The sequence below is a fragment of the Ischnura elegans genome, chromosome 1, assembly GCF_921293095.1.
Source record: "Ischnura elegans chromosome 1, ioIscEleg1.1, whole genome shotgun sequence".
Lineage (NCBI taxonomy): Eukaryota > Metazoa > Arthropoda > Insecta > Odonata > Coenagrionidae > Ischnura > Ischnura elegans.
This window is the reverse complement of record NC_060246.1, coordinates 122,643,763-122,669,127: the sequence shown is the minus strand read 5'-3', so window position 1 is coordinate 122,669,127 and position 25,365 is coordinate 122,643,763. Positions and strand designations below refer to the sequence as shown.

General features: G+C 40.5%; 1 protein-coding gene across 1 annotated transcript in view; it reads right to left on the bottom strand.

The window, feature by feature from the left end:
• The window catches only part of LOC124163118, a 238,963-nt gene that overhangs the window by 93,048 nt on the left and 120,550 nt on the right, over positions 1-25,365 (bottom strand). Inside the window, exon 2 of the mRNA XM_046539911.1 lies at positions 20,210-20,313. Within this exon, the coding sequence (XP_046395867.1) occupies positions 20,210-20,313 (104 nt within the window). The remainder of the gene's footprint in view (positions 1-20,209; positions 20,314-25,365) is intronic.

Below are 25,365 nucleotides of genomic sequence, written 5' to 3'. Positions count from 1 at the left end.
GGGAGCGATGATATTTTGGGGGAAGGGGATGGGAGGGGAATGTTTTTGGGGGGTGGGGAAGGTGGGTGAGGGCGCCAATAAAGGGAATGGGGCGATCAACCCAAGTCTCGCGTCGTTTCACAACCCGCATATCCAACCACCACCGATATTCTTGCTGTCATCCTCTAACCCACTCCCCCAAAATGGGAAGTATATTTTGCCTTCCCGTAAACTTGAGGAAAAGATAAAATGCGTATTTCTCTCGAGATTTTATTAAGGTTATTTAAATAAATTTTATTTCTAGGACATAGGTAAAATAGTTTTTTTTACAAACTTCCATCAGGGGTTTGCTACTTTTTGGTTTTGGTGGTTCACAACTTTCTGCGACACCTTGGTGGTATGCAATGCCTCTCAGCCGTAATATGTCCGCGTATACACAAGTAGCTTTTAGTTAGATATTCCCAAATTATTTTTCAATATCGTATGTAAAGGTGGTGAAGTAAAAAATTGCATAGGAGAAACTCCTTAATCTGACCCTCATCCCCACTGTGGTATTTCTTTTCAAGACAAAACCTTCACACTCGGAATAAGTATCGCGTATTAATCCAAGTATGTATTACTAGTAAATTAAATAGAAGTCACTGCTGCAAATATCAAATACAAGGTGAGATATCCACAAAGTCCGACTTTTTGAGGATATATCGGTAGACGTTGGCGTACGGACTCATGTAAATTTCGTAAAATTTTGTGCCTCAATTTTAATACGATATCGTTTATATGAACGAGGTTACTATCTTGCCTCCATGCGGGACAAAATGTCCATGTTGGAGTTGAAGCCGTTCACGTCATCATGCTGGCGATTCGTGAGAAACTGTGTATCGAAAACACCTTTTACTTTTCTTCAATAACAGCCGTGCCACGCTCAAATTTTGTTCTCTCCAGAATTTCGGTTACAAAGTTCGGCAGTATTTGGAACTATTTTGGAACCTTTCACTAAGCGGCCTTTATGACTTACAGTTTTTTCGGCGAAACTTCAGTGGCTTTCCAATAATCTTTCAGGCTCGCCCCTTGGATTCAATTAGGTACCGGCGAAAGTTTTTCCTCTGTGCAATTCCTGGAATACAATTTTGGTGGGAGAGAAAATTTTTGTAAAGGTTCCTTATACCGATCGTCGTGTGTTCCACCTAGGGCTAAATTTGATACTGAGTTTCCTTTTAACTTCAGAGTTACCCTTTCGATCGAAAAAGCATTAAAGCTATCCACAATGTTGGGGGAAGATAGCTCTCCGAATAAGGGTTCTTTAGATGTAGGCACTCGGGTAAAAACTAATTCTCTTTACGAGCTATAGCCACCTTTGGTTATTTGCCTCGGAATTACTTTCGGGATAAGCACGGAGGCTCGTCCTAATCAAGATTACCTTTAAGCACTTTTAAGTACTTAAAGTAAAAAAGCACAATTAGGCGATGAATTTTTCTAGATCCTTACTAAGATATTTTCCTATGATTTTGGTTTCAAATGTGATCGAAGATTTTTTTATTACTTTAACTAAGAATTCTCTCGCTGAGCAACGATTTCCGCTAGAATTACTCGCCATTGAATGGAAAAAAATGCTTCCGTAAACCTTGCGATAAAAACAATCCTGGTTTAGGAACATATTATTGAAATTTCTCTTCATTTTATTATGATTTTTACAGAAAGCAGCTACTACACATAAGCATGTTTTTATGGGATGGATTGTCGTGAATGCTATAAGAATAAAATTGCTGCATATTTTTGAAGGCAATGATTTTCTCTGAAGGCCGATACGTTTCGTGGTCAAGAAAAATTTTTTTTCGCCATTTAGTGTTAGCAAGGCAGGGGCTAGCTAGGGGCAAGCAGTTTGTGTTAGCTACACTAACATTTCTCTGGAAAATTCACGTTTTCTTCCCTCAATTTGCATTTTTATAAATCACACCACATTTCAACTAAACAATATTTATGGAAAGTGAAGGAATAAACGTTGTAAGGTTCACTAATACATTTTTAAAAATCACGACCCGGGGTTCATAACATGGTTACATCGTTAGGTGCGAGAAAGTTAATTCTTGCGAACGTCTCGAGAGAAAGTTTAGTCTTTCATTTTCCATAATGGTTTCACAAAGTTAAGCCAGCAATCATCAGTTATAAACAATACTTTCTTTTTTGCCTTTTGTTTAAATATGTTGTGACCGTTTGTCACTTTCTTCGTGTTGTATCGCTTTTAGCAAGAGAGAATGTTTGGGGTCGTTGGGATCGATGGCTTTTGCAAGGTGCGTGGGTTGCTTGGAGAATAGAAAGGGAAGGTTCGTCCCGAGTCGAGATTGGGCAGCATCTCGGACAAGCGCCCACTCTCACTTTCACTTTCCGTTCCAAAGGGTGGCGAACACCCTCTTCAACTGCCACTTCCCCCCGACGTCCCTCCCAACTCCTTCAAAGCTCCTTCACGGCACCCTTGTAGCCGATTTTTCCGACGCCTCGAAATAAAAATGATTATCCCTCTCCATCACTCCCTTTTTTAGCCTTGCTTGAGTAGCCGTGTACTACCCCGTAGGTGTTCGAGGGAGTTCGAGAAAAAAATGAGGAAAAAAGGGTTCGATCATAATCCGTGCCTCAAGAGAAAATTGGGGATTAGGAACTTCTTACGTGGTCGAGGGCAGGCTAAAGGGGAAGAATCGACAGAATGGCGCTCGGAAGTGACTTCTAAAGGGAATAATAATTCCCAGAAAGGTGTAAAATATTTTTTTTTATAGAATAGGGACCGGACGACGTCAGTCAATTGATTTTTATGCTCACAGTGAGGAGATAAAATTACAGCCATTTCTCGACAAATGCTGGAATGGTCGATTCCGAGAGGAATCTTCCGAGGGATGTTGGCATGGTGCCTGCTTAGATATTATCGGTTATCTCGCATCGTAAAGCCATTATCCTCGGGCGCTTGAAATTATATTTTTAAATGAGGTTTCTATCTGGTTGGGATATTAAATTTGAAATACACATTCCTACTCATCTTTGCCCCGCGGATATTTCGTGAAGATTTTCTTCTTCCTACTAAATGAATACACACGCAAGATTTTCAAGTAAGATCTCAATTTTGCCTTGCCAAATGTATGATCTGCTTCCGGAGCAGCAGTTTTTTTTTAAATTCATCTCTTTGGAACTCCTTCTAAATCACCCGCAAACGGTTATTAGGCATAAATTAAGGGCTGAAAATAAAATATGAACGCATTCAGAGAAGAAAATAAGGCTTCAGATGAAAATAAAAGATTAGAGTCTCCGGTAGCATTTTAGTATACCAAAAGAAATTATCGTTATAATGTAAAAATAAATTATTCAGTGTTTGTGGCTGTGACCAAAAAGACGTGAGGAAAGAAATGGTCATCAAATCTAACCTTTTAAATATCCTTGAATGAGTTATATTTCACATCTTATCTTTCACGGTTTACATATAAAAGCTAGTGATGCGTTTTTTGACCAGGGAATGATTTTTGGAACTGATCGCCAATAAATTTGATTTCTTGTCATAAAACTCATATTTGGATAATTTTTTCAAGATCGGGTCCTCGCATGCAAAAATGAAAAAAATTTTTGGAAATTCTTTTTCTGGAAAACATAAAAAATTATTACTATTATCCGGGTGATAATTTATTCCTAAAATTTTTGGAGAGAAAATGATCTCTCTTTTTTCGGATTTTGGTTGTTTAGTCCTAGTTAAAACTTCTTTTCTGTATGCATAACTATACCTGAAATTCATCAATTAATTATTCCGCCTGAATTCTTGCGCTCCTAATTTACATTACATGAAATTTACAATACATCATATGTTACAATTTAATATCGACATGATAAATTTTTATTTGAAAATATGGTAGATGTTCTGCTCTAATTCAATTTTTAAGATCATTCGGTTGTGTCTAAATAATTCATGTACATCTATTTTTTCTTTGACATGGTAGATTTTTCTTCTTACTTAAAGGTTACTTCTCGCTTACCTTAGTTTGCATCTTAAAGAAAGGTGATATTATTGGTACCGTTTTATTAAGGTGATATTATTATTTGTACCTGATCTCCGTAGTCCTTAGTCGAATAAATTCGTCATGGAATGCGATTTCATTGATATAGACGCTAGCACGAAATTATTCTTGGTTTCCAAGTCCCAGAATGTGATGAAATACCTTTAATCACCGAGTGGTCCTACATTCTTCGCATTATTTAATCGATTTATCCCTATATTTACCTATAATTCTTTGTTCAAATACAAATACTCCGTTTATTTATCTTCACGACTGAGAGCACTGTAGTAAACTCCACGAACAACGCCATCAGCTCGCACATTATTTCGCTATTGTTATATGTTTTTTAATCTATTTAGAATTATTCGTTGATTTGATTGAATGCTATTAATTGTATTATTTATCAAATCAACTGATTTGGGCGTTACTTGGTGGAACGATGAAATATTCATGGTGAAGCAAAAACACAGTACTATTCCACAAAACAAAGATAGACTAGAGTCTTGATAATGACGGAGTAAACGTTGAAACTAGTAGACAGCTTAAATAAATTTTGTGGAATAGTACTGTGTTTTTGCTTCACCATGTATTATTTATGCTACATCATAATGATTTCTCTATGTTAGTAAAAGATTCCTGCAAGATAAAAATATAACTAGCACTGAAACACTTTAACACCGCATTAGGTGAACGTAACGATTAATGGATGTACTCGAAAATCATCGATTAGAGTAACCCGTAATAAACAGTTATACCAATTGCATCTAAATCTATATACTACCCTGCAAGCTGTCACAATAGGCGAGTGGCTGGGGATGTTGGGACACCAGCCGTGAACAAATAAGAAAGAAATACACCATCGAAATTTCGCATATTATTTATTAAAGTCGTAAACTGTTCGGGGGAAAAACGAATTCCCATACCTATCTGTTCGGCAAAATATCTCTATTAATTTATCATTTCTGTCGGACCTCGAAATATAGTGGGATTCCAATATGATGTTCTCCGTGTCGTTCAGAAAGATATATTCTAAATTCTCAATTCTAAAATCTCAATTGCTCAAGCAGTCTAGCGCGCAGCCTCCGCGTCTCTAGCTGTCCCCACGTCTTTGTAAGGCTTTCTGTTCCACCGTAGCTGATTTTAACAAATCGCACAACTTTCATTTGTATTTCACGAAGTTCACGGATTCAGCCCTTCTCCGTCGGATCCCATACGCTCGCTGCATATTAACGTGACATTGAGGTGTTTTTAGGGTCCCGACCTCAATTCGGGAGCATATGCATCATTGAATTTGAGTATTCCTACCCGTAGGAGATGCCTCGATTGTCGTTCGCGATTCCCACGTGCAGATTCCTTTCGATAGCGCGTCCCCTCGCGCCTTCCGCCCCTAAAGGTCGATACGCGAGGGGTTGTGATGGTTGGAGATGGCACGAGGGGATGCTGAGGGGTTTGCGGGAAGGGGTTGATGACAGTGGAAGGACTCACTCGTCTCCGGTCTATATTTAAGTGGACTTCTCTCAATCGGGCGCTGCGCGCACCGCTTGTCTATTCTCTGCCACCGCCACGCCTACCTCCCTTTCTTTCTCTCCCCTCTCTTCCCTCGCACTAGGAATGCTCCCTTTTTATTCCGTCCCATCTCACCTTCACGTACTCCCCTCTGTAGCTCGTTCCTCATCCTCAGCACTGAGGGATGCGCGACCGTAAACGCCGTCTGCCAATCTTCTCTTCCCACGTGCTGCTGCACTCCCGCGTACCACAACTCCCACTCGTCCATTTGTTGGATATTGATGGAGCATTCGGAGAAAAGTAAATAGAGCTTTGTGCACAAAAAATAAATTTTGTTGGTCCTCGAATTTTTTTAGGAGCACCTCACCCTATTCTTTTTGTTGGCAATGAGAAAGTAATCCTCGGCAAAAAGATTTCTGCTTTGCTATTCTATGATGGTACGGGATCCAATGTGATCTTTTATGCTCACGTCCTCCTTTGATGGATGTGTCTTTCTTTGCTTAAAAAGTTAATGCTGGTTATTGAGTTTTTGTATGCTTGAACGGAAAGATTTTCTATCCGTGGAGCATTGAATCAGCGTGTTTGCAGCTTCAATGATGCCCGAAGGCACAATACGAGACTGCAATGAGGAAGTAAAAGTGGCTCATCGGGTTTCCTTCAGTGCTCTGAGGTCAACATTATTATGACGCAAATGGGACTGGAAGCTCAGATCATGCGTATCTAAGTGCTTACATTCAGGTGTTTTCTGACGTTTAAGAACGTATTTGAAAACAAATCTTGCCCTATTCTCTATCGATTTTATTTTTACCACATTCCTGAAATAACTCATTACCCAATATTTTTTCGAGAAAATGACGGAGATTAGAAACTTTTCTCGATAAATCGAACGATATTAGCGAGTTTTATTTTGTACAAAGCATCCAATTATGCCCATTAAAATAATAACTTCCAAAGTAAGTAGTTACTATCAACCTTAAATAAGGGTTGGACTTCGAAATATGCGTGTACGTGTATGAAACTTTGGATTCTTTCCCGGTCGATGCATCGCCGTGCATCCGACGGCTGTAACACGCTTTGATAAGTTGCCCTTCGAGGAGTCTTCCTCCCAAGCGAGAAGGGTTGGTTTTGCAGTAGCGGCCTGACAACTTCGCACCCCCGAAAACAAAGAAAAGGAAGTCTCGGAAAGTTCGGCTCTCCCACGATGGTCCTCCTCCGGCACTGCAACCCCCGGAATGCGGCGCGCGCTCCTATCCCGGCGACTCCCGGACCCGCAGCGGTGCCTTCCGCAGACTGCACCGCCAATTGGTGAGTCACGTCATGCACGCCCCGGCCATACCAGTTTGGAGAGAGGAACAAGTGCACACGGCCGAAAAAGAGTGTTCTGGCGACGAAGAAAAAGACACCTTTGCCCCATCCCCGCGGCGTGGGCCGAGGGGGATGGGAGGAAGAAGACGTTCGTGAAAAAGGCCGAGTCGGAGGGACTAAATAAATCTTTGGCGACCCTCGCACATGAAGAGGCCGGCCGTGGCTGCGAAGGAAGGCGCAAGGTGCGCGCCTTTCTATTATCCTCTTATCTCTGCCCTCTCCCCCGTGCCCCTTCCTGTCTCGCCATCCGATGCAGCATCTCCGCGACAATGAATGGAGAAGCGTAGCCCAGATAAAGACTGGAAGAGTAATGGCCGGGAGGTGAAAAGGGGGGTTAGGAGGAGGGGCCCCTACTTGTGGGTGGGGGAAAAGGGGGGATCTGACACGCACCGCCAATCCTACCCCTCCGGGGCCCCCCCTTCTCTCTCCCGAACCGTGCTCACGTCAGGTTTTATGGGGCAGCGACGGCGCCCAGACCGACGCTTGTGTTTCGCCGTGAACACAATTCAATTCGACCACTTCCGACCCCCGGGCTAAAATATGTGTACACATTTGCCCGCGCGTGCGCCCGCGACTGTTGGAAACATGAGCTCATGGTTTTCTGGGAGGAGGCGAGGTAACACGTGGATGACTTGTTAAGGGAAAAGTAACGGCCTCCAGCGGACGAAAACCTCTCAATCATGTGCATCCATGATGGAGGTTCGAGTTCGCGGAACGCATCTGGACGATTTCTTTGCTTCATTCCTTCGACTTCAGTTTTGTCGAAGTCGTAAAACAAGGTAGTTATCACGTGCCTGTTCTCTCACCGAATCTCAGAAACTTCTCATATTTCAACGCGTTTTATAGGGGAATGTTTCATATGCTTAACTTCTGTTTTCCAAATTGATCGTATAGTACTTTCGGTTAAAAAAATATTGCCATTGTTATATGAAAATATAGCTCTTGCAGGTATGCCATCAAGACAATTGGGCAGGTGCCGCGAACTTTTAATCGGTTGTCTACTTTCAGTGAGATAAAAATGGTATTTAAACGATTATACTCAAGTTTCTCGAGTTTAACGCGCGTTTGTTCTAAGGAGGAGAAGAGGTTTGGGGTAGTAAGTACTTTTCCGTGTTATCAACGTGCCTCCCGCAAAATATGCTGGTACGTATGGAACCTTGTACTAAGAAAAGTATTTTAGATTATTAAGTCGACGTATGCATATCATCCCTTATCAGAGGTTAAATCGTTAATTTGGAAGAATGGAATAACATCTCTTTTTTCGAACCAACTCTGAATGTTCAATTTGAAGAGAAAGTAATCAGTGTATATTTAGCTGGACTATGTTATAAAAAGATGCAAGCAGCTATAGTAATTTTTCACCTTTTTATTCACTCGACCAGTTTCAACGTTTAAATGTATTATCGAGAGTTGTATGTCGATATTGATTGAACAATTGTGACAGATCTTGATGATGACGGGTAAAAGTTGAAAGCGGTTGAGTGAACAAAATAGTGTGGGAAAGGAATACAGCTATTTGCAGATATTACAATGAATTTCCACAAAGTGAACTCGTCGAAAATCGGTCGGACTAAGTTATATATTATCGATTTCATGGTTAGTGCATAAATTAAAATTTGTATGCTTTTCAATATAAGGCAGTGCAAGGAGGAAGGACGCCCCCAGCACTGTGAGCACACTGAGTAACGACGGGATTCATCGATTTTGTGGTAAAAATTTCTTTGTGCCCTAAACCTACCCTGAAGGCGCGACTGAACGTCATAAAGCTGATAGTCTATTCACGACAAATGCCGGGCTTACCATGACGTGCGATACTTATGAGTTGGGAGTTTAACCTTCGAAACCGTATCAATCTTCCTAGCTGATGACACATTTTTTATTCTGATTAGCAGGTGAGGGCCATGAAAAATCCTTCATGGAAGTGGGCTCCAATCAATTTTCATCGTGAGGAGATGATAAATACATTTTGGAAACCAGGAAGGAACCTTGAAGTAATTTTTCTTACAAATAACAATAAATACCGCAATATGTAACTCCTTATTTTTTACATCCACCATCACAAGTTGCAAACATGAACTGTGAAGTTATCGATAATGCTACTCAAGTTTGTAGATCATTAATTATTCTATTAGTGTCCCGATGATGATCAATGAGGAATGAAATAGATGGAAATTTAGGGGTTTGCTTCTCTTTGCTACACTAGAGAAGCGTAGATGAGTCATTGTCTCTCAATGTGTGCTTGGGACGACACTGCAATTACCTTTCGGGAGAGAGAGTGCTCACCTCGTCAATTACCTTCAAGCGTGACGCGCGACTAGCCGTTTCGAGTTTTGCTCTGTTTCTCGTACTTGAGAGTCTTCTGTTTCCTCACGGACTCCATCAGGTATGAAGAGCGATTTTTCCCTGTCCAATAATCCTTTGAGAAACAGGTTCCGAGGGTGTGTGGTTGTAATTATCCGTGTCCCATAAATCCAGGGTTGCCAGCCGAAGTAACCTGACTAATGTTCTTGAACAAGTGGGCGAGGCATCCAACATTCCGCACCGATGACTTACGAGGTTGAAGCTTGGCAATAATAACGAGTGAACAAATCTATCGCGTGCCAAGAGTGAAATTTGAGTGTTTTTTTTCGTATTGATATTTCTGAAGATAGGAAAATTCGGAAGCTGATTCAAATCGGAAATGAAACCTCCAAGACATATTTTTCGGGCGTCTTTAGCTCTGTCGGCTGTGGAGGAGAATAATTTGGTGTCAAGACGAAAAGCTTTGTAGGCCCATTCTAAGTCTGATTATCTAAGTAACAACATATTAAGTATGGCTTATTTGGCTTTTAATTAGATCTTTCTTCTAAAATATACTCGCGAGCAAATAGTTGCTCGCATATTTCATTTTTCTCACATGCCTCAGTTTTAAGAGGACGCATACCTCCTGCCCGACCGGTATTTTTTGGTGACAGATTACTCGCACCCAACGTAAACTAACATCTTGGTATTTCCTGCGAATAATAAGCAGACCCTGGTCATCATTCGCATGGATCTCAAATTTGAATTTTTTTACTCATATCATCTCATGAAATTTATTTCCATATGTAGTTACATGGAAACTTTGACAAATGCCTACTCTACGCAGCACTCTGAAAATTTCAAGGGGAAATCCCCAAGTTTTACTCAAGTTACATGGCGCCGAGAAGAAGTCGTTGCAGGATTGGTCGTGAGAGAAGGTGAGTCCTCTTCGAAGTATGGTAAAGCATGAGGCCTCAAACTTCACCTGTTCTGCTTCCCGATGCACCAAAATATTCACGCAGGCGAAGGCGTGGGCGCAAGCATATGCAGCGGATCAGTTTGCACTCGTCCGGGCGACGACCGTACCCACTGCTGGTTGGAACGGATGGCTTCAATTGATGTGCCCACCCTCGGCGGGTGCAGTGGAAGGAGGGGGGAGGGGGAGGGGTCGTTGGACAATCGGTGTGCACCGCGGGACGGTTGGCAAGCGTGGGAGGATGTCGACTTTGATGGAGATGCACCCGACCGGAGTGGCATTCGGGCAAAAGACCAAAAGGTTCGCGAGACGGCACTTAATTACGGCCGTTTCGGCAGCACAATGGCCTTTCATTCATGATCGCCCATCTATCGGCCGCGGAGGAAGCGTCGCAAGATATTCCGGCGTGGGAAAAATGCATGGCTATCGCACAGATGATCACGTTGCAGTAGAGTAATTGTAGCATGCACTCTGGCCCACATAATTCGATGATATAACGGGTGCGGGCGGGAAGTTTGTGGGAATGGCAGAAAATTGTTTTTCTTTTAGGTAGAAAAATGTAGAATTGCGAAGAAATTTGGAAGTTCTTAGTCTTGAAATATCAATCCTTTTTTGAAGTAATCTGTTAATGAATTATTGATACAAATTATTGATGAGGTAGGAAAAGCAGTTGCACATAGGGAAAATCGTATTTTCGTCATATTAAAATTATTCAAAATATACGAACGCAAACACAGATTAAGCCTAAAATCTCCCTATATTTGATTCTTATGGTCAGGAAAATACATATTAACGACACTGTAATATGCTTGACGATATATTCAATGAATGTATCGACGATATCTCTCCTCTTTTTCGTGTTCCCATTTAAAACATTTACTAACCACTCCCTTCAACTCGAGAATATGGTTTTACCATGAATAGTTACCTTAAAGCTGATAGCGAGAGACTGTCTGAATAGGCCATTTATCATGCAATAAATTAATTTAATTAATGTACATCTCACATCTTGAAGTGAGTCATGAATAGAAGTGATATGCAGGATCCAGTTGCAGAGAGATAGGATAAGATTTACCAAAAGATGTAAAATTTTGCGATATGGCTCCCTTAATCAGCACCTTGGATCATCCTTCAACTTCCCTATGCATCTCCGCATTCTTTCTTTTGTTCTGTATCACGTACGTGACGCTTTGCTTCTTCCTAATCCCGATATACCGCCATCATTCCCTCTGCCATTGACTTCAGCTCCTCCCTCAAGAAAAATTTTCTGTTGTTGCCGGTTACGTGAAGCACTTCCTTGTTCTATTCAATCTCCTCGCATCACATCATTCCAATGCTCCCCCATTCCACTACCGTCAGGGTCTGAAAATTATTCTCATGCTCCTAAAGTGTAATGCACATTTTAATGCATGATATAATATATATTAAAATCTTATCTAACCATCGTATTTTGGCAGAATGATTGAAAATGTGTGTTTTTGCATTTTTCCTGCCGTTGGAGACAAATTATAGAGATATACTTTCAGATGCACTGAGTTTGACGCCATTGTCGAGGAATCACGCGTAGCTAAAAATATGTGATTTATTCATGCTTGAGTTTTATCACCAATATTTCCGCCAAAGCTGTATTTTAATGTTTTATGTGAGTGTGGGATCGCTATTAAAGAAACATCATTACTTGTAGGTACTGCATTCTACTACAAGAAATCAATCGAACTCAATAAGGGTCGTAGAATGGTCTATAATAGAAGTTAAGTGACACTTGAAAATGAAAAGGAGACTTCGTTGATTTCCACTAATTTATTTTGTCCGTACGACATGTTTCGAACCATAGAGTTCTCTCAGAACCACAGAGACCTCTATGGTTCGAAACATGTCGTACGGACAAAATAAATTAGTGGAAATCAACGAAGTCTCCTTATCATTTTCGAGTATTAACTACCACATAGTTGAGCCTAATACAATTGAACGAAGAGACACTTGTATCATCTTACGGTAAAATTACAGCAAGATATCCATTTGCCGTCAGCATAAACTAAGTCACCCGATCTCGCGTGTTCTTAAATGGTCCCCTTGCGCCCACACTCCCTGTATTTGTCGTGCGCGTAGCGAGTTTTATCTGGAAGGGCACGCAGCCTTTTCTCGGGCGCAATTATGGGCATCCAAGAACAGTCATTTGGTCTCTGGAACGAATGGATTCATTCTGAGTGCGCTCTCCTCTGCGTACGGTCATTTGCCACTCAAATTTGTATTCCAAAGCGCACGATACATTTCCCATTCGTCAGTTGAATCTAATTCGGGAAGCGGCTTTTACATGCTAAGTTATTTTATAATATAATAGTTTTCAGTTAGCTTTTTACGTGCTGCACGTCGCTCTTTCAAAGCTCGCCTTTTTTTTAAATAAATCTCTCAATTTATAGTAAATAAAAGTGAAAAAGGTACCCTGGTGGTTTCATGAAGATATCTAAAATTTTACTTTCTTTCGTATTGGTTATTGCAACAGACAGTCGGAAAAGCGATCGCTGTTTCACGTTGTACTTCTGTGTTACCAACGTCAGCGATATTGAAGGTGCGATAGAATTTATAATTATGGCACGAAAATATTAATCGCGAACATTGTAAAACACGTTGAAAGTGATTTTTCTGTTGTCGTCAAAATTTCTCATGTTCTAACAAGACACTCATGTTATTTGAACCTGAGAAACATTTTATTCCAACATTTTTAGCAGCTTGTGCTCGACAAGCGGAGGTTAGTTTTCTTGTACCAAGAATAATTTTAATGTGTGAAAAACTTTTTTTCTGCTACTAAATAGAAATAATATCATTCCACATTAGTCTCGAATACATTAAAAAAATACTGTTTAAGCGGAGATAAAATACCTGTCGTCGCAGCTTGCTTATTTTGATGAGGAAATAAACTATCTTCATGCATATATCTTGTGACTCATACACCTTGTAAACTAGCGAATATATTTTATCTAACGGGACTAACTGTACCTTATCCTTGCAGTGATTTAAGGATGAAAGCTTCGAAGGCCATATGATATTGAGTGGATTATAGTTTTTTTACTGACTACGTTCCATACCTCATCCATACACTTATATTAAATCTATTCTTATCACTGGTTTATATCAACGTTATCTCTGGAATTTCCATTTTTATCTAAAAAAAAACCTTTTCTCAATTTTCAAAGAAAAACTATTTAATTATTACTTCGGTGAGCACTCACGCCAATGAAATAAATTTATTTTATGATATGCTATTAAAAATTAACTTCATTTTTTTTCTGTTTTTTTTCCTCTCATTCCTGAATATTAAATTTATGTTCTCATCACATATTTGGTGTAATTTTACTTCGGTTTCATATTTTTGCTTTTTTTTCGGCGAGAGAATTGTGCCATGTATATTTTCATTGTTTGAGCAGAAATTGTTAATATATGCATTTGTTCTCGCTCTTATGGGGAGAAACAGAATGACTAAACTTCATTCATTATGATAACGATTGCGTGGCATATTTAACAATCGTCAGCCGGCCTGCGTTGGTAGTTGGATCCGTGAGATACGGAGCAGCGCCTTTATCATGCAGTGAGCCATGATGTCCCTCGCGGGGATAATAACCTCTCGGCGGGGAAGGCGAGACAGCCGGAAGACCGAAAGGTGGGGCGATCCTTTGGCTGCGTTGAAGAGGTGCTAACGTTGCCAAAGATGAAGGAAGATGGAGCGAGCCGACGAAACGGGGAGCTGCCCCCAAAGGGAGTTTGTTTTTCTTTCATATCGGCGAGCACATCCCTCCCGATTTAATCGCTTTGCCTCGAGAGAGTGGCCGCGCTCCGATTTGATATCTCGAGTCCATCTCTCCCCCGGTATTTGCGACGTCGCCGCCCTGCCACCCTTTGCCTCCCCTTGCACCCTCCGCATTCCGCCTTCCACGTTCCTCTTCGCCTATTCTCCCCAAACTCCCCTCCTATCTATACCTGGTCTTCCTTGCCATCACCATTAAAATAATAATTTAACTACAGATATTTTAAACCTGGTCGCTCATCAAATATTGAAATTGTGGTAAAGGCTGTCCGGGTCTTCTCCTGGCTGAATAATTCCATTGGTGCTGAATTTTCCATCCTGTAGTCTATGAATCAAAGTCTTTAGAACCACGAGGATCTGGACCTGGGCACGGGTGGAGTTTTTGCACCTTAAGATGAACTAGAGATTTAGAGATCTAGACTTGGGGCAGATAAAGTCATGGATAAAATCATGAAGCTGAAAGAGTTAGCTTAAGAAAGGCAGAAATAGGTGAAGTGACAGCAGCAGAGAATTTAAGAGTGGAAGCATTCGAAATGTGGAGCTACCGAAGAATGATGAGGATAAAATGGAGTGACCTTGTAAGTAACGAGGAAGTGCTAAGAAGAGTGGGAGAGAAGAGAAGTCTCCTAAAAACCTTAAGCAGAAGACGAAAACGGACCCGGACCTTAAGAAAACTTAGTTGGCCACATTTTGAGGCACGATGGCCTTATGAAGACTATCGTTGAAGGACTAGTAGAAGGGAAAAAGGGCAAGGGACGGCCCCGAATGAATGAATATGTAACATAGGGCAGGTTATAATGGATGTAAAATAGAATAATTACGTCCCTGTATAAAGGCTACCGGATAGGAGGGAGAAATGGAGAGCTGCGTCAAACCAATCTTCGGATTGTTGACTAATGATGATGATGATACCGATCTTAGGATTGGAGTTCTATGAGTGAATGGATAATCTAAGCAGCCCTCACCTTAACAATATACTATATTTTCAGATGGAGAGAGAAAATCCATATCCCTAAGAAAATATCTTATTCTACGATTCATTGAAAATATGCTCTAGGTACCGAAGTAACGTAGTCGTTCTCCTTCTGAAAGTGCAAGTCTGTCTTCAGTAAAGCGTGTGAAATACCTCTCATTGATCAATATACTTTTATCACATTGAAGGTACGATGATTATTACGGTAGTTGCGATAGACCTTAGCCCATGTTAAGAAATTACTTGATTTGATTTAATGGCAATTATTTACATATAAATTACCTTAATAATTTAATAATAAATTAACAACATACTTTCCTCTTCATTCATTTCTATATGGCAAACACTTCAATAACTCAGGGATAAATCTAAAATTTTGACCTCATTTTTTTCGCGTTATCAAATATATACTCGATTATTATTGGATACTAAATTTGTTCAGTGAAATTGTACCCTCTACTTTTTATATCTTTCGGTATGATTTTTTTCGACAATCCGTTGATTCTTTCATAGGGTTCATTCCGGTCAGGAAAGTCGGAGAAATGCCAGGGATATAATAATCGGGACTGGAAGTCAGGGAGATTCCAGGGGAAAAACTTAAGTGGCGCAGCTTGAATGTGGAAACAGTAGTTGAATGAACGGAGCATTGATAGGTTCTATAGTGGATGTGAGCGTTTTGTTTTCCTGCGTCTAGGAAGAAAAGAGAGGAGGTGTGCAAGTCATTGGCTGAGAATTTGGCTGGCCTCAAGACCAGGAAGGCTAAGTTATCAGCTGATAAGGCCGCGGAAATACTTGTAAAATATGGCCAGATTGCTGCGATAATGGCGAGTTTACGATAAGTGCGTTTTTCCATGATTTGTGTGATTTTTTTCTATAATACACTCAGATTTTTAAGAAAGTCTGCTTACATTTTCCATTTCACTTTTTTTTATTTTGGCAGGGACATATTGCACTCCTGGATTAAATAAATTTTATTTCACTATAATAATAAAGTAGGTTGCTGAATTTTTTTTGCAAAATCCGCGTAAAAAATTGCTTCGCCATTGATGTAGAGGTACGGAAATTTTTTTAAAATCAGTACTGGAAAACGGATAAATCGGGGAAATCGAAGATGGAATGTTGGCAGTAACCTTATTTCAACTTGATCCAAAATTTTTGGATTTTGACAATCTTTTCGTAACTTGGTCCCACAGTGCCTCGAAAGCGGGAACCCTTTAAAGGCCAGGCCGTCTACTACGCCCTTCCCATACCCCCCTCCCTTCGCGTCAGCAACATCAGCATCCAGTGCGTGGGTGAGGGCGACCTCCTCTGCTTGTTTGTTGTTCGCTGTGTTTCAAAGGGAGTGAGAGAGAGAGGCGGGGGTGGAGGAGGAGGTAGGGGTGGGGGGAAAGGAGGCTCGTGTTGGAGCAGGCGCGCGGGTTTTATTTATGGACCCTTACGCCGTTCCATGGTTTGATCTCGGTCGGCTCTGCATTCCGAAAACCAATAGCTACGTTTGCTCTTCAGCGAACGACCGGGCAAGGTATCGATCCTGGGTTAATCATCACATTCTCAGAATACTCTTGAGACCTCATCTTTGTGGGATATTAGGATTCGGAGAATTGTGAGCAATGGTGTTATGAGGCGTTGCAGCTTCCTGCGGGGTAATTATATGCCGCCATGTGTACACGTTCTGGAGTTTGTTTTGACATACCTCTTTGGCATGCAATGTTCCTCAAGAAGTTGATTCATACGCGTAGCGGGGGTTAGACGTTGGAGGTCTTGTTTCGTAAATAAAGTCTTCGCACGCTGAGGGAGGTAAGGGATTCCTGGCGCCGAAGTTTAAATCACCGTTCCCATTCACTACTGGATAAGTTTTTTGGCGTAAACGTGTACGGCATTATCTATTTAAAAGACCTCCAAGGCGCTTAAGATCAAGAGGAAGGAAGTTTTGTGGGTGTATAGCAACTAAGATAACGACTTTAATTTTTTCTACGAAATTTTGAGTATAATTGTTGGCATAGAGATGTTCTTGATGCATTGGTGGTGATCCTTAACCGTTGCCTTTATATTTTTCTGCACCTTATATAACGGATATGACTCCAAGTGAAAGTATAGCTCGTCACCAAAGACTTCAAAGGCTTCCATTAAATTAACTACATGCAAAAAGAAAATAAATTTTATATCCATCCAGTTTTCCCCCTCCTTTTATTCTTAGCCTCTTAGACATTACAGCAGCATTCGGGGCGATTAAGTGTTGACAAATTATCGCATTTGATGGGATCCAAACAAAGATAGAGCAAACAATTTTCATAGAAGAATATATAGATGCTTTTTCCATTTCCTTATCGTCGCATAGATCTCGCTAGATTATTTCCTGTTTTGATGTTTTCCGCCATCTAAGACTGGCACGCTGTACCCAGATTCGGAAAATAACAGTCGCTGTCCCCGGATTTCCTTCTTTTATTCTTATATCATTGATAAATGGACAATTTATTGATGCAGACGAGCCTGGCTAACTCGTCAATCTAATGACTCATTTTGGGAATTTACACGGCTTTTGCGATTATTATAAAAGTATTCTACCGATTAAGTTAGATTTGCATGAAGTATTATAGAAGTATTCTGGCAGTCTCCTCTCCATTCATGGACTTACATGCTTTCGCGATATTTTATATTAATTCACTTGGACGTATTCTTTCCGGGACGAAGAAAGCGACTGATTTCATGGAGACCAATCGGTAGAGGTAGTCATCATTGAATATGCTTGATTAGATTAGAACTGTTATTTTCCGAATCCGGGGACAGCGTGCCAGTCTTAGATGGCGGAAAACATCAAAACAGGAAATAATCTAGCGAGATCTATGCGACGATAAGGCAATGGAAAAAGCATCTCTATATTCTTCTATGAAAATTGTTTGCTCTATCTTTGTTTGGATCCCATCAAATGCGATAATTTGTCAACACTTAATCGCCCCGAATGCTGCTGCAATGTCTTTTGATCTCTTGAGGCTTAATGCCCGCAACAACAGACCGAAGCGCGGCCCATTATCTGGAGTCTGTTTTACAGCCCCGCAGAGAGGGCCATTGGCACCCGTCTCGCGCCATAAAGATACGACGGCAGATTTCGGTGGCAGCAGCAGCCGGTATTGTTCCACGATGTCGGGACAGGGCACTCATTGAGAGAGCGCATGTGTAAGGGTTCACCCTCACGCCTCTTATAATGTGTGTGGCATGTATTATGTGGTTCCGGAAAGCAAGAGGGCGAAGACAGGGCTTGAAATGCAGAAAGCGGAACAAACGATGGATTGTCTCGAAATGCTACCGTTGAAGTGGTGCGCGGAAGGAGGAGAAGGAGTAGGCGTCTGGCGCTCTCTTTGTGAATAAGGGGAGAGGAAAGGGGGTTCCGGAGGGAGGGGAATGAAGTGGGAGGGGGGAGGAGTGCGTCGGGAGTGGGAGGAGGAGGAGGAGGAGGAGGGAGGGGAGTGAGTAGACATCGGTTCAAGTGCCTCGACCTCAAGCAGACTGCCGGCCGTGACCCTGCCCCACTTTCCACGCCCCCCCTCCGCTCCAAGTGCCCCTTTTTGCCCACTTCACATATCCTTTCTCCCAAACGTTGAACGGGTTACGCCGCGACGGCAGCAGCCTCTGCCAATTTCCGCTCCAGACTGACCACTGGCGGGGTACGAATCGGTGCATCTCGAATTTCCTTCCTGACGCTTAATGAATGGACCCGAACGTTAACATCAGCCCATACCGTGTACTTCTGCCTCCACTCTTGGTAAAAAAGGGTTTCTCTGGTAGGATGAAGAAAATTAAGACCACCGGAAGGTTGTTGCTGAAACCGCTCCCTCGGAATAACAGCGATCGAGGCCGAGAGAGCCAATGTTCACCGTTCGATTCCCTGCAGCTGCACTTCCGTTGGAATAGAAATACTCCACGCCGTAAAGGGAATGGAGGCTGTGTGAAGGTTATTGTTTCAGTGGTGACCGTAAGCCGATTTTATCGCCTAACCGTATCACGAGCATAAGTGGTGACTCAGGCTTTAACTGGCGGTGGAATACCCGACTAGATATAGCCACATTGCGTCTAAGGTTTATAGGTCTCGAGAGTCAGGCTATCTAACCACAGCACCTCGTTATGACTCTGCGTGCATGTTCAAACCGATTCATCACTAACGGAACATTTCACCGTACCCACCATCATAGTCATATCGTCGTTACATACATTATTTTTACGAGAATGTAGATATCTGTATTTCCCATCCACACGTGTAAAATCTTGTCGTTTCATCTTTGCCGAAAAGCATACTAAACTATTCTTACACTGGCCACTACTAGAAGTAAATTGATCATCAGCTATTTTTGCATGAAATCTTTATTGTACCGAGGTAATATAGCCTGCTCGGTCTTATTAATCTTGTGTGTGGTAAGGCTATCAGGTATCAGTATTCTCTTACCTTTTTATTTTATTTTCACATACTATTAATAATACTAAATGGCATTCCGAATGTTATCCGAAGATATCGGAGTATGTAGAGACACTTTGCTAACTCATCCGAAGAGCTCAACTTTGTAAGTGTTCAATTCGTGGTAATCTTGGTGCATGAGACATAATGTGTAGAGCGATATTCATCCGTTAAAGTATTAATATATATACAACCGCAAAAGTTCTTGTTTCTAACTAGAATTCTGTGGCACGTCTTCCTTGTTGAAGTATCAACTTGATTATTGTCAATGGCTACTTCTCTATGATTTAGCTTTATAAGGCAGATACTGATGCCGCTTCAATGACGCCAGTTTTTTCAGGGTGTCAAACAGAAATTCTGATATTTCGAGAAATAAATGTGCGAGTCATTTATAGGTGAAACATATTTTAAGTAGGCGATCTAACTATGAATAATGTTACATGTTGCAGTGCAAATTTAGTTCTGATCATTTGGCTTTTATAAAAAGATGAACTCTTAAAAGGAACGAAAGATTTTGAGGTGAATCATTGCTCAAGGCATGCTGTTGAGGAGGTATCTATTGCGTGTAATAAATACTAATCAACCTGGGGTCTATATATAGCAATCCTGCGAACGCGCAAGAAACATTAGAAAGATTTAGAAATTACAGATTATTTACGTAGTTTTATCCTCCGAATCACTGATGGAAAATTTCGCGCACTTTATCGTTAAATGGAGTATCTGAATAATATAAGAATACCGGGACTAACAACGGAGAATCTGGACTATCTCGTTTGTATGTACTCACATTTTAATTTTGTGTTCAAATTGTTAGATCGATTGATTGATACAATAATTTATCATGAAGGCTTACCGATCCATAAAGAAGACCGCATCTGTCCATGCATAGGAACAAGCAGGTAGCCACTCCCTGGATCATTATCCTAGTCGTACTGACAGACGTCCGTTGCAAGATTGCTGGAATGGAAAAACACATGCATTAGAATAATCATGTATGAGTAGGATAATGATGAAAAAACGTAATAAATAGTACAGGGCATTTTTAGGAAAGTCTTTGGATGGTAATAGAAATAAAATTTGAGAGCTGGCTACTATTATCAGGCTGGTCGTATCTATGGCCTTATATATTCGATAGAATGATGAAAAGTACAAGTTCCATTTCCAACATGGGCGGAATACCCACTAGCGTAAAATTACTTGCTATATTACATGCTATTTATAAAGTTTTGATTATCCTCAAATTAACAAATAAATTAAGAGAAATATATTACCTTTATCTCAAGATAATATTTATCGTCGTCTCAAAAGTAACAGATAAGAAAACCATGCTGAGGTTGAGGTGTCTTATTCTAGAATGTCCAAACGACTACATTTAAATTGCGGATATGCTATAAGTGTATTTTATATTGGTCAACCCTATAAAATTCTTTAATTTTTCTTAGCCTATTTCGTGGCATGGTCTATTTCAAAGGCATTATTTTTAAATTCAATTGCATAATTCCTTTATTTTATGGGAGTCTCCCCAAAAGCGAACAATAGGTATGCCAAAGATTCGAAAAATAAACGTAAGTAATTCTATCGTAAATAGAGGTCTGAAGAGGTTGGCAAAGGTCCTTTGGGTGAGAAAGAACACTAGGGTGATTGGAAGGTGCATTGCATACAGGTATATGGTGGCGGATAACACAAGGCAGTTTCGGTCGGGACAAGGAAGTGGTTGAGTGTATGAATAGGATTAGCGGAATATCGTCTAATATTGGGAGGGAAGGATTAGATGCGTATTGGAAGGTGAGGAGAGAAAAGACCAAGGAGTACAAGCAGAGAACCTGGAAATATTCCAATTTTGGTCTTTAGCAGTGAGTACTGAGTAGGTTAAGCATTTTCTTTGTTGAGGTAACATGGGGTTTTTCTTTTTCGGTTTCAGGGTTTTTAAAATTGTACGAAGGAAATATGCGCTAACTTATCGGCATTGATATTGCCCTCCTGGGGATAGTGTTATGGCGTCCCCAGTATAGCATGCTTATATGAAAAGTTTTTCTCTTATTCCTTTGTCATTTGCCTGTCACAAGTGATTTTTTTGTTTCTAGCGCATTAACGGAATAACGTGGTTGTATTCACTGGTTGCCGCCTTATTAACCAAGGGTTTGTGAGCACAGTCGAGCATATCAGACATATGATCTCACTTAACTCAGCGATAAATAGTCTTGCTCGTTTACGGTGAGATTAAATAGCATTTTGAGTTAAAATTATTTTTTTGGGCCGTGGATTCGATCTGACGAAAAATTCATGCTACCTCGTTGTTCCCTTCAAGAAATCGCTAGTCGGTGTGTTAATCCTTTGTCGGACACTGATATTTGAGAATTGGTTTGTCGTCATTAGAGAACGAGAGATAAAGGGCGAAACTTGTCTTGGAAGGTCTGAATTTGAAATGAAGCTTTTAAAATAAAATTTACTGAATGATTAAAATGGCCTTAATCAATGCAGGTCTGATTTATCAAAATATATTTGTGACAGTAAGGGCTTGATTGGAAGTGCAATCAATTCTCAGAGTCTATATTTTTTTCTTTTACGTGAGTTTCCCAATTCCAATTGTAAGCTGAAATTTGCTATACAAGTAGAAAGCGTGCGGCAATGGAAGGCTTGTGAATCAGTTCTTTTTCGTATTATCTTGCCTTTGAAAACTTCGATGCTCAAATTTATTAAAAACAGCGAATACGTTTCTAGCTTTTCACTGGTAAATTTATTATGTTAAGCGTATAATAAAAATTTAATCACGGAGGAAGGAAAAATGAAGTTAGCCTTCTTTCATGCCTTTAATTCCATAGTCTCGGCGCAACATTTTAAGTAAGACAAAGGTGTTCTCGAAGAGGATTCCAAGGGATTTAAAACAGAAGACGGCTAGACGTTTCGAAGCTCGTAAACGATTATAGGTTTTAAGCCCCTAAGTTGTTTGCATTTAGGGTTAACTTTTTTTGGGTAAAGAATGGCTTCTTTTTTGAAGCTCAAGATTAAGGCGCTAGTGTATAAATCAATTAATTGTGACCTTCTTAAGGCAGTGACGTCTTGCAATGGAAGCCTCACAAGGACACACTGTTTAACTCATTCTTATTGAAACACTCAACAATTCTTATCAGTTAGGAAAATTGTACTGTAAATTTTGGTCCTTTCTGATTGATTTTGCGACAAATTTCTTCGTCAAAACAAGAATAAACTTGGAAGTAGCTTGATCTCGGCCCCTGTAATCCTAATTGAATAGTTTTTGTGGAGCTTTTGTTTTCAATCTGTAACTAAGAACGAGAAACATTGAAAAAGTGACAGTTATCGTTAATTTGCGTATCAAGGGAAGAGCGATAATTATTAGCTTAATTTCTCAGTTTAGGAATATTACCGAAAAAGAGGCATGTAACTTTGCATGTCCCTGTGATCAGAAGAGACAATTAATTCATTGAGTTCTGAGTTTTATCAAACGTTTCCTGGACGAAATTCCCTCTAATTTTCCTCAATCAACTCATGCCCATGCCTGACTATAGATATCGGCAAATTCCTTGCGCAATTCCAACCCTATTGATAGCCCGGGAGCGGTTTGGTTCGTTCTTTCGGCGGCTGCCGTTATTTCCGCCGCCGCCACTCGGACCTCTCATCGCCGCCATTTCTCTCTCGCCCCGCGCGCCTCTGCTTATTGTCTCGGAAGCGAGTGAGAATTCGCAGGCGCCGCGGCGCTATCCTGAGTCAGCCCTTTGCGCGGCGCCCTTATCCCAAGGGCACTTCAAAGCGACTCACAAGCAGTTAAAACCGAAGTACGAATCAATGTACAATGAGTAAATTACGGATCTCAGCGATAGCGGTCAACCCTATTAACTCATAATTTTCTCTTGACGCTTCTAAAACTTTTTATTAAAAGGGTATATGATAGGTTTGGTGACTTTAGTTTCGTGAATAAAACAAAATTGAACTATTTAAATTAGTATAGTACTCTGTACAAAAATATAAGAGGCAATGTATGTTTAATATTTTAATATCTGTTCATATCGAGACCACTTCCCAGCTTTCTCAAGGCCAGCGACGTTATTTCGATTCTTTCTTCCATGCCTTGGGATAATTCTTTCTGGTCAGAATTTCTTGATTCTTAAGACTTTCATGTTCATTTACTTGTGGATTTCTTGGGTATAAGGAGTGGACTAATTTATATTTTCATACATATTTTCGCCTTTTCGTCTGTAGCCATTGTGCACACGGATATTTTTGGTTTGATACCTATTATCCATCAGTACAAAAAATAGCGTCAGCGATTATGCTATTTCAACCTAATTTACTTAATTTGAAATAATATTTTAGATAATGTTAAATATTCCTTTAGAGTCAGTTTTAAGTAAAAGATGAAAATATCGAAACATAATACATAAATATCGAAATATTTTTTATAAAAATATCGAAACATTTATTTTAGTGTTCAGCTTGGAAAATAGTGGAACAAGGTTTAGTTATCAGAGCACAAAATCCATTTCTGTTAAATAAAAATGCTTGGTAGTGTGCTTGCTTATCACATTTTCCGGACCCAAACTTTTCTTTCGATTGGCAGGTAGGTATACTTTTTCAAAAAAATTTTTCAAATCGATGTGGTATTCTTGGATTCTGGAGAAAAAAACTTCACTCTCGACGCGAGCTTCAAGGTGAGATGGAAAACTTGTAAGGGGAAGGAAGTCGGGCCACGCCAGTCTTGTAATCGGTTATGAGAAGGTGTGGGTAGACGGATTAGTCCATTGTGAATTTTAATGAGTTGCAGCAATGATAGGTGCATGAGATGACATCCGTAAATGCATCCCGGACAGTAGTCGAGTAGGTCCCATAGCTCTGGCCTTTTTCGTCTCGCAATTTGAGATGAATAACGTCGTCCTTGGCAGAGGATAAAGGAACACCAACCACTGCACTTTGATCTTGAAAGAGCTGGGGTCTGTAAGACATTCGCCGACATCATCGGCTTGAGCTTCTGGCTCGGTTCTCATCCGCGGATATAATCCCTCTCGAACTTGTCATGAAGAACCGTACAACCTTCGAGTGTTGTTCTTTGTATAATCTGGGTCGGGTGTTTTTTGTCGGTGCACACGAGCCTAATCCCTAGTATTTAGTTAAACATATGCAGCCTACTGACAGTGAGAGGCTACCGAAGAGAAAAGTTTCCCCAGAATCACAAAAACGTTGTATCAAGTACTAAAAGGGTGATCACTCAACCTCAATTGCATTTATTTATTGCTTTCGTGATATTTGATAATTACATTTCATCGACTATATACATACATGATAGGATAGGAAAATTTATTTTCGAATGACAGATATATTTTTTCATCAAATAATCAAAATTAGGTTTCTTAATATTGACATGGAATTTTTGTCCAGACTCTACCATGGATTATAATCTCTGGTCATACTGTTCTTCTTTAGATACCTTCTCCTATTATAATATTTTATACTGTTTTTTTCAGCAGTTAAACGATTTCACGTGATGTTTTCTTGCGCATTTTATTGGAAACCATTGGATATTATTTTTCTCTAAATGATCTCTTCTTAAAATGTTCGCAACATTTTCCTTTCGAGGCGTTCATTTGATCAATCCTTTCCCCGGAATGCTAACTCATTTCTGTCCGACAAAGGTGAATACGGAAATCATCCTCCCTAAATGCGGAATAGGGTCGATTGGGGGAAAGAAATGCAGCGGTTTTCTCTCTGCTAATGTATTTTCTTAGAATCAGCCACCGCTTTGGCGAAGTAGCTGTAATTCAAGCTCTCTCCCTTTGGATGGGATATTTCTTGCATTCCGAGAGGAAGACGAGAGGACGAAAGGGAGAGACGCAAGCAGGAAAAGGCGGCACAGAGAGAAGAAGGACGGACGAGAGAGCAAACGGAACGGTTTGGCGTCTTCCATGCGAGTGGACAGGCAGCGCCGAATTTGTGCCGTGGAGCGGAACGGAACCTGACCTTCCGACTTCTCCAGAATGTTATTTTTTTCTGCCTTTT